This window comes from Vespa velutina, chromosome 25, assembly GCF_912470025.1.
Source record: "Vespa velutina chromosome 25, iVesVel2.1, whole genome shotgun sequence".
NCBI classification, from domain to species: domain Eukaryota; kingdom Metazoa; phylum Arthropoda; class Insecta; order Hymenoptera; family Vespidae; genus Vespa; species Vespa velutina.
Window position 1 is genome coordinate 2,451,871 of NC_062212.1, and position 11,627 is coordinate 2,463,497.

At 27.3% G+C, this 11,627-nt stretch overlaps 1 protein-coding gene across 1 annotated transcript; it reads right to left on the reverse strand.

Annotated features, from left to right (window-relative positions):
- Window positions 1-2,188: 2,188 nt before the first annotated feature.
- On the reverse strand, window positions 2,189-4,404 carry LOC124957233 (fatty acyl-CoA reductase wat-like; the record flags this gene model as incomplete). Its single annotated transcript, XM_047514072.1, is given in 8 exon segments — window positions 2,189-2,288; window positions 2,381-2,638; window positions 2,722-2,917; window positions 2,988-3,097; window positions 3,208-3,299; window positions 3,301-3,360; window positions 3,453-3,701; window positions 3,963-4,404. Coding segments are annotated over 8 exon segments (1,470 nt in total), but the record flags the coding sequence as incomplete, so codon positions are not given.
- Window positions 4,405-11,627: the final 7,223 nt, after the last annotated feature.

The window sequence follows — 11,627 nt, forward strand, 5'->3', positions numbered from 1 at the left end:
GGCGACACCTTGCGGTAGTAATGTGTAAGCTAATTATAGCAGCGTCGAGTTTGTAGTTTTTGCTGGACTATCAAATCATAAGTTCCCTCGAAATATAGCTTCCTTATTTATCGACACTATGGTATCAGCCATATTTAAAAATAGAAATGATGAACCATATACTACACTCGATAATGATGCCGAGAGCGTGCCTGGAGAAAGATTACCAGAAATACAGTAGATTTTGTGAAGAATAAAACAGTTTTTGGAAAATGATTTTGTATGAAATATTTGTTAAGTATAAGGTATAGTGCTACAATTAACTATCTATCCAAATTTTTTATAGTATTTTCTTATTTACATTTATTAACTTTAAAACGTCTTATTTCTGTTCGTATTTTTCTGAATTCTTGATAAACCCAAATATTACATCGTTCATTCTTGTTATATTTTTCCGTTTACATATTCGTATCAACAGGCAATGCAACTACGTCGCATTAATTGATTTCATATTATTCTAACAATTTTTGAATCTACTTCTGTAGATGCATATATATTTTTTGTTGATACTATTTAATCCGCATTTTTTAGAATAATTTTTGTTTCTATTTGGTCTCTATTTTTCTATTAATCTTGTTCATACATCTTTTTATAAAAATATAACTATTAGATATCAATATGAACTCCAGGATAAAGAAAATTGTTCTCTACTTTGGTAAAGAAAAATCATGAATTTTCTTTGAATCAATTCATCCACCATTTGTTCTTAGATCTGCTAGAAATCCATTCCGACTTTTTTCAATTTATTTTTATTTATAAGTACTCTTATTTATTTGGCATAAGAACGTTTTCTCTTGATCGTATCAGGTCTTTTTTAAACAACAAATAATTATAAACATGATATTAGGAGACAATATTTTTATTATTTTGGTATGCATTTATTTATTTGTATCTTTCAATATTTAGCTATAGATTTTTTAAAATTATATGAAATATCCAGCTAAGGATCTCGATCGAAAAACACCGTTCATAAATGTGTTAATATGTGAGAAATATGGGATGGGACTAAAATCTATACATATTTTACTTATTGCAGAAGTATTTTCCATATGCATAATTAAAGTTGACGCACTTTCATCGAAATTATAAACGTTTGTAGCAAACATTCTTCCCTTATGCTCATGTCACATACAGATGTTGTTATCGAATGTACTCACTGTAACACCGAACTATAAAGTTTAGTAGAAGTAGATAGCCTTTTCCCCTCAATCACGGAAGGCTTAAACTGTCAGTGTACGCAACTCATAACAATCCAAAACTTTATATATAGAAATTAATTTTCAACGTTTTGGTTAATTTTTGGGATTTGAGATGAGTATGGCGAATATATTTCACATATAAGTCCAAAGTAATGAATTTCCCAGTAAAAATGATACGGAATTAATAAGTATTCCGGCAATGAAACTCAGCAGTTATGATTACTTAATACGTATTTGTCGATCGAACTTTGAATTATTGTTTTAATCGTTTTACCTTAATTTTCACTAAGAAAGAGAAAATCCAGTAAAAGAGATACATTATTTCAAAGATGTTTAGGAATGAAACTCGTAGCTAAGGATTCGGCCACAATTTAACATTTAATAAAAATTAAATATAAAAAACTAAGTATATATTATATGCAATAAATGGCGTAGTATATAAGAAAAAATTTCTAACCCAAATATCTGTTCGAGATTTCACGAATAAAAACCGTTTAATTTTGATTTATTTTCATTCAAGAAATTATTGATTCGTACATAGGCGATAGCCTAAATTATCATTATTTTTATCCTTCATTTTTTTGCTTATCTTTGCTTCTTTTACAAAGATCCAAACGTTATAAGTAGTCTGTAAATCATAGCCCATGTGATGATAAGTAGGACACAGGCGATAAGAAGTTTCAATCCTTGATGCATCAAATAAAACCTTGAAAATTTTCAAAATCAATATTATTTGAAAGTGATTGTTAATAATAAAGGGAAAACGAAGTAAAAATGCAATAAAAAAAATACCTTCGCCTTTTTATACGAGCTTGTGAGACTGTCTCAATAGGATCCTTTAAAATATATTTTCTTACACCTGTGAAGTATGTTTCAAAATAAGTATTCCAAACGAGATCCTTCATATCACAAAAGAATAATTCACGATCTTCGGGCGTCAACTTCTTCATCAATTCGTTCCATCTTCTATTTGTAAATTTTTTTTCGTTTATAGAAAAATAACTAAGTAGATTTGACATTTCGTGAATTTTATTGTACATTCTGAGTAACCTTCAACGAAAAGGATTATCGCCAGATGAAATTTTTCGCTTCTTTATCGTTCTAATACGCTCCATTCAGCAAATAAGATAAGAGAAATTTACCTTGGGTTTTTACCTCTGCACAAAGAGAATGTATCGATTATAAGAGCTGGTAGTAAATGTAAAAAATATACGTAGAAAAGATAGATCGACCGATATTTTGTTATTTCAAAGATAGGGCACCAAATTGCCTTTTCAAAAGGTACCAATTCTCCATACGTAAGTATCATTTCTAAAAATCTGCCGTAAGTGAATGGATTGTCCTTTGATATGTAATTGTAAATGGGAATATCTTGATTGGATCTAAAAAGATTACGTATTCATACAGACGAATTAATTCAATATTTTCTAATATCATTATTTAATTTGATCCTAAAAATATTGTTTCGAGTATTTGTCGTTACTTTCGATTATTTGCAATTTCCCATGCGCTAGCGATTATTCCATTAGTGGTAAAATCTCCAGGCACGAAATCCACATTTATCGATCCATCACAATAGTGAGTTCGCATTAATCCCATAAAAACACTTGTTGTAATTCCTATTGGTCCGTTCTTGTTGTCGATCCATCCTCGGATAGGTTCTCGGTACGTGGATATTACTAGAAATAATATATCACTTAATATACATTATTTATTACTTTGTTTTATAAGGATTGTGTTGCTACAAACCAATTCCTGGACGAAATATTCCAATCGGTATAGAGTCAGCACGCTTTTTTATAAGATTCTCTGCGACTGTTTTCGTATAAACATAAGTATTTGGCCATTTTCCGAGTAATCTACAATCAAACAATTGTGTGAGTGTAATTAAGTGCACCATCTATTCATTTTATATTTTTTATAAACAAATACGAAATTAAGCAATCGATACTCCGAGATATAAACGTACTGTGGGGTAATATCGTCGAGCAATTTTTCATTTATACAGTCCACCAAATTTATCAACTTGTCGGGATCTATCGGTGGGTCATAAAATTTCTCCTCTACCTATAAGTGGAATATGAAAACAATTGGAATAAGCCGTTGATACATGCACAACACTCTGAAATTTTAAGGATAACAAAGATTTGTTAAAGCCAGATTTTGAAGGACCCTGATTGTTAGTAATACGTATACAGAGGACAAAGGTAGCACCTTCAGTTTTGACATTTCTTTGGACAAATTTATTATATCCTTTACACTTCCAACGTTGATTTCTGTCGCCAATTTTATTTTCTCGTTGAACTTGACGGTTGCGGCGACATGAAAAATAATTGAGACCTCGCGTATTAATGTAGCTCTATCGATCATTGAAATATCGAGATTCGGCAATCTACAATCGCCCTTGATTGGGACTATACGATTCTGGAATCTTGGTTGTTTCTCTCTCAAAGTGGAAAATAACTGGAAAGTTGACAGAGTTGTAAATATTTTCTCTCTCACATTCGTTATGACAGGAAAACGATTTTTTGCGATCTTTTCCACGTTATGATAGATCAATACTTTGTTTCTCAATTTTCTTTATTTTATATACCAATTATATTATTTAATAGAAAGAGATAATTTCAAAGTTGAATCTAATGTAAAATAATAATTTACTAATCCATGTAATAGATATAATAACTCAATGAATCTAATGCATGGAAATAAGATATATTAACTCACAGAATTTTCAATTAGTTCTTTCATGCGTTGAAGCACACTTTTTCCTTTTTTTGTACGTATCAAAAGATAAATGCAAGCGATACCGGGACATTCTCTTAACAATTTCTCGATCAATAACTTTCCTATAAATCCTGTTCCACCAGTTATAAAAATACTTTGACCACTGTAAAATTTTTGAATGGGTGTAAGTTCGTAATTATCCTCGATGGGTTGAATATATACAGGTGCATATTTAGTTTCCGTAGCATCTCTCAAAGAACTTTCCGATAGGGCTATTTCTTGTTCACCTCTTTCTGGCACTACGTCTATCATATTTGCTTTTCTAAATCGATCTGTAAACATAAACATAAACGAAAATGTAGAAATCTTGTCTGTTTCTCTATCGTATTTATTTATTTTAATCATTTAAACGATAATGCAAATAAATTCAAGTGTCCGTTGAAAATACTATAATCGAACGTTTGATTATCATTAACACAATCTTTATTCCGATGGGTTTGCTCTTTCTATCTTAATATCGATTATTAAAAGGCATTCATGGCATCTATTACTCGTCCTAATATATATCTATAATTTAAAATAGACAATTTCGTTATGATAGAAAATGATCGATAATTGGTGTCTTCAATTCGAAAGGGAAAAATATCACGTAACATCTAAGAAAGAAACATTACATATATTACTATTAATTGCTTCATGATATTCTTTTTTATCTAGTTCAAGGTAAAAAAAAAAAACGTTTCAATTGCACATGTATCGTTCAACCTGCCGCTTAATAATGTGTAATAATTGAACATCATAGAATAAGTTATACAAGAAAAATCAATTGAGTCTTCGACTGCGATCATTTTTCTATACTAGTCTACCTATAATTCTTCGCGTACTACGCAAACAGAACAACGTGTGATAATCCTCGTTAATAAGATGATGCGAAATTCTATCAATTAGAAAAATTTTTTAATCTTCCTTCGTTCAGACAGGAAAAAAATATTTATTATGATTCTTGAAGAAATTTTTTCAATATTTGATAAAAGATAAATGTAAAAAAGTTAAAAGTTAGTCTATATAAAACTAAAGTGGACCATATAAAAACCGACAAAAAGAAGTGTCAGGAAATTTACTGTAGATAATTACATTACATATTCCGTCTCAACAATGTTTATGTCAAATCAAAATATTTTTGATCGGTTCACTAACAAAAGAATAATCAAAGCTGATCACATTCCGTGTTTACGCTTCTGAATATTTCGAAAATTAAAAAAAAATTTTCGCGTTCTATTTATCATTTTAATTATGGTAGTTGCAGCTAATTTTTCTAGATTTTGTTTAATTGTAATATTAACCGAATACTTTAATTTCTTATTTTTCCATAATTTCGTGTAACTCACAAACCTTTTTATGCTTTTTAAAATTTTCATGTAATTATTTACTTGAATTTTCATAAAAGAATGTTACTAACACACATTTTTATAACAAACCTTTTGATTCTAATTCTTTTTAAGTGTATACTTCTATAAAATTTACATACTTTCAATATTATTTTCCATATTGCATTATTAAAATAGACGGTTTATAGTAAAGTTATGAAAATTCGAAGTAGAGATTTTTTTCTATTCCTTAGAACAGTTGTAGGTGTTGATTGAACGAAGCTCACATTTGTACTGAAATACAAAAACAACCAAAAGCATTTAACCTTTTTCTCCCACCACGTTTCATTGATCAATTCTTGATCTTTTTCGACACTCTTGCTTTTTTTTCTTATATTCAAATATAATTCGTCTCCTGGAAAATATATGTGGTCCAAAAGAAGCGATCAGCACACACAGGTTGTTGCTTGTTTTAATGCTTGATGTATCCAATAAATCCTAAATTCGGAAAGTTGGCATTATTTTAAATTCTAATGACAAAGGAACAATTAAAAAAAAACGCGAGAAAAAAGATGTCTTTGTTATTTTATATATGCTCGTAGAAGCGTTTCAATAGCATATTTAAGACGTGTATATTTTTATCGTTAGGAGACATGATCAATAGTACGTACTTAAACATTACGAGCGAGACTTAAACGAAAATTAAATTTATTGTCTTGTTTTAGAAATGGAGGAAACATTCATGCGAAGAAGAAAAGAAAGAAAGATTAAAATTAATGTGTAAGGTAGAATAACAGGAAGAATTTCTAAATTCTAATTTACATGTTGCTTTCTAGATGAGTTTGAAAATGATGCAAGAAATTATGTAATTATTGGTACAGGCAATCAGATAACGATTTTTATGGTCAATTACATTCTTTTTTTCAGAACGTGTCCAAAGATATATCTATTTTTTTAGTTAAATGATATCCTCTTCACAATTCCTTGGTCAATAATTAATTTGATTTTACTTCCCTGTTTACAAATATTTATTTACGTGTTTATTGTTATATTCAAATGTTCGAAGGATCATTATCTAATTAATTGTTTCGAACGCTGTTAAATAAAAAGTTTCGTAATTGCAAAATCCATGATTATTTTGAATAATCTGATATCATGACATATGAATATATCAGTGTTTTTCCGAAATGGAAAAGTACTAAAGTAATACATAATACGTAGTGAAAAATGTTTATTACGTCTCTCAAAGTATCTTTGAAATGAATATCATTCATTGTTATGACCTTCCACCATAATTAATTATCACTATACTTTCTCTTTTATTCATGGAGAATAGAGAAATATGATTTCTAATTTTAATCAGGTTTAACCGGATTTTAAAATATATTGACACGATGCGTCTTAGTGAGACGAGTGAAAGAGGAATTACTTATAGTAAATTTCTTCTGTATTTTTATGTTAATTGTCGTGTATTTCTCACAAAAAGTCTTTAATCCTTTTAAATTCGTCAAGTTTTGAGTTATGATCTAATGTAGAATATTGTCTCCGAATATAATAACATCCTCTTTTCCTCATTTGCTTGCTTTTATTTTCTCCTTTGATCTTTATATTAAAAATATAAATATAAATATTAATAAAAATAAAAATTTTCTGTATTAAAGTATTACATGAATATTTAAAAAAGGTTTGTATTGCCAAATTGTAATCGTAATAATTGTGATTTATTAATTTAATTGTTTAAATTATAATATATTAATTAAAATTTTTCTTATTTATTTAAATTTTGATTATGCAAAAATATTTAATATTTCAAAAATTATGAAAAATTTGGTAGTATTTTAATTATCACGGGCCATTTAAATGATCTTCAAATGCTACACGAAAGAGGAGCATTCTTGCACTTAATTATAAAGTTTAGTAGAAGTACGTAGCCCTTTCCCTCTACCTTTCAATAACGAACGAAAACTCTACATTTCATAATTAAATTTCGAAGTATTGGTTAAATGTTTATTATAATGGTTAGGTAATATATCTAATTTAGAATGATTTATTTCCCTATTTTCTGTATTTCTTCATTGTACTCATTGATTTTTAGTATTACAACCTTTTCTTTTTATTTTTCATTTATTTCTAAAACTAATCCGATAATTCTATTAACTCTATGAATAATTATAAACGGTAACGAGATGAAATTATTCAACGAAAAATTGTTGAGAAATAAGCACGTCATCAGATTCATTTAATTTTTGATATTTTCGAAAATTAGTAAAGAACGTGCTTCCATGTATGAAGAAACTCATGAAAGATTCGAATAATGAGTTGTTTACTTGTGATCGATTATTATTTCTTACTAATATCTAATAATATAATTAAATTATCTATACATGATATCACTCTGATTAAATTCTGAGATTCCCTGTTACCACTAGAAACGGTATTTAAAATTTAATATTTAGTACATGTAAAGAGGAAAAAATTGATAAATAAATTTTGTAATATGATACACGTTGAACATGTTAGAAGTTGCAAACTTTTTTGTTGTTTTTCACGTAATAATACTTATTTATGATGCGTATGTGAAAAAAAAACGGAAAGATTCACAACTCTTTCAATATGTGATTTCCACAGTTGTTTTTCACGTAGAAGAATAGACATTCAGAATTTCGACAATTTGCCGAATCTCGGTATTTCAATGGTCGATAGAACTGTACGTATACGCGAGGTCCCGGTTGTTTTCTATGTTGCTTCGACTGTAAGATGCAATAAAAAAATGAAGTCGATGTCAGCTAATAGCGTTTGAAGTCAATAATTTTATATCATTTCAATTTGCATTAAATTATTCGATTAATATTGTCCTAGGAGAAAATATTATTTGTATGCTATTTCATTTCTTTTCTACATACACGCAAGCACGATTATACAAATTTATCGATAGTATTAAAAGAGATCGAATGCAAATTCAATGCAAAAAGAAGCAAAAAATTTAACCGGTTAACAAAAAATATTAGTAATCTCTTCTTGTAAGTACGCTCGAAAACTTGCGGATAAGTAAAAAAAAGAGTGAGAAATATAGGCAAGAGAAAAGATAAAATGATCTATTTAACCGAATGCACTAATTAAACTATTATGTATATCTATGTACATATATAAACTCGAACAAGTCGTTTGCATCAAATAATTAAAAATTTTTGAATTTATTTTTCAATAGGTAGTGTAAACTTTTGTATAATGTAGAAATACCTTTTGGATTTTTATTCTTTTTGGAATTTGATCCCATTTCAGATCCAAATCTATAATTGGCATTTGTATTGTATTTAACGGTACATATTTAATAGTATAATATAATAATATGATAGTAAATAATGAAATATAAAATATAAATGTTAAATATAGTAAATAATATAATAGAAATAATATATAGTAAAAAATATAATAGAATGCAGAATACGAAGAAAATGAATGAATGATTGTGATTTTTCCCTCGTACTCATCATCCGTTATATGACAATCATTTATAGCCATGCGCGATAATTAAGAGAAAAAAATTGTTTTCATTATCAAATATTAATATATTTTAATGTAATATTAATTTGATTAATATTTTGTAATTAATTAATATAGTCGACTTGAACGAATCTTATGAACCTAATCTTGAGTCATTTTCAACGCAAAAATGCAGTAAAAAATTTAAACTAAACAAATAATTGTTAAAATATTTTAATAAATAAGACATAGGTAAATTCGCAATATGAATAAATATAACATTTTGGAAAATAGTTTAGTGTTAATTTAAAATCGAATTGTCTCTTGTTAAATAATTCTCACGATAATAATTAGTATAATTTATAAACATAATAATTATAAAGTCTTAGTATGACAATAACGTTTACTATTATTGCGAAGTGATCGTTGCATTTTTCAAAATGGAGATATTATTATTAACGATTATCTTTACGCTTCACTTGATATTGAGTATGTAAATTTATGGAAATACAAAGCGTTAGAGAAATGATCCTGATCATTTGTTTATTTCATATTTTCTCTGTATTCTTGCATTTTATAATATTGTTTAATGGTATAAGTATCACTGAAATACAATACAAATGCCAATTATAGAGTTTCATTTCAATTGGGATCGAGTGCAATTAGAAAAAGAAAATAAAAGCGAACAATCACTCTTTCGAAAGTATTTCCACATTGCAAGTAATTATAACTGCACGTGGTACGAATATTCAAAATTGATAAATATCTATGTTCATAAATCTAAGCTACAATATTTTACAAAATATACGAGCTCAATCGCACAGATTATGCAACCTTTTTCTTCTCATCATCTGTCACACTTTTCTTTTTTTTTAAATAACCATTAAAAATATCCGACTGTTTGTAATCGAGTCGATTTAAAAATTATCGAAATTCATTATTATTCAAATAATGTCAATATATATCAATAACGATAAATGAACGATAGAGAAATATTACAAAAAACTAATTAATAAATTAAGCGTGCGTTATTTCTTTTTTTATTAGATTTCAAGATTAAGATAGATTGATTGTTAATAATATATGCAGGAGATTGAAAGATTCATTTAATATGTTAATCATACATATTCATTATATTTTTTGTCGGTTATGAGAAAATATGTTACTTTTATTTTGTTTACAATATCTCCTTTCTTTTTCTTTCATTTTTTTTTTACTCTGATTGAATAACTTCACAAAATTTGTCCTAATGTTTTCAATTATTCAGTTCGATTGTAAGATGTTAGCACTCGAATAATCGTTCTAGATCAAATTATATAACGGTTATTGCGACAATTCAAATGTTTCTAACGATTACATGTTTGAGCAAATTTCATTTAAAATTAAGTCATCGGGGTTGTATAATTGTTTTATAGAAAGAAAAAAAAATAATGTGGTACGTATACGGTACGTATAATAAATTAAGGGAGGCATTATTTATTTGTAAATTCTGTCAAGTTTATTTTCATAGGGGTGATTTTTTTTATTGGTACCGCACTTTGCTTAAATACTAAATGATAATAATTATATATATACATATATATATACATATATGTATATATATTATAATAATTATATATATTATTTATATATTATTATAATAATTATATATATACATATATATATATATATATATATATATATATATATATATATATATAATTTTATAATCTGATTAACCATTCATCATATTTCTATTAAATTGTTAAATACAATCTTTTAATGGTTACTATTAATGCCAAATTGTAATAAATGCTACTAATGAAATCATTTCACAAGAAAATATTACTAATAAAATTAATCGTGGCGTAGATACGATGCTTCATTTTCAAACCAAAATATTCCATACTTTTCACAGGTATAACAATTATTCTAAAGTTTTATTTTAAATGTAAAAATGTAAAAATGTAAAAATTATTGCTGCGATTAAGCAAGTCCCGATCATTAAGATGCTAGATCCACGGAATATTATGGTCAATTCCATGTCATCCATATCTACTATAATACTATCATTGTAATTAATATCTTTGTCATAATTGTTATTATTATTATGATATTATTATCATTATTATCATCATTATCATTATCATTAGTCATATTATTAGTCGTATTATTATCATTATTATCATTATTATTGTAATTAGTATATTTAATCATTGTAAGATTGTTAAGTATACACATCCTCACAAAACCATAACACCACAAGACCTCTTTATCCCTAGCCAACGCTTTCTCCTCTTTTATAGGACTTCTTCTAATTCTCATCAACTCTTTAAAACAAATCTCTTCTCATTAGATTTCCTTTTCTCAAAAATCTATCCTGCAAATCACTCTTCACTCTAAATCTATTCTCTACTCTTAAAAACTTTCGCTTCAATTACCATGTAGCAATACAAACCATCTGGAGAATAAATTACACATTTCAACATTTCCAATTTAGCAAACATATCTGTTATTCATCGGATTGCGGAGCGAACTTATATTGCGTATTAGCACGTAACACATATAGACGCGTATAAAGATATGCGTCTTCAGTTTTGCCATTTCCTTGGGCAAGTTATGTGAATGAAAACATAATCATCGCATTCAATTGTTGCAAGTAGAAAGATGAACGTAAAATAAAAAGCAAAATAATAAATGTTTTCATTTACGATGAACTTTAAGATCCCTTACATTCTTATACTCACTAACGCATAACTAATGTTGAAATATTTATATATCATTCGCTATCTGCATTTTGTACAATTCATTCATCAAGTCAAAACTACTGGAGAAG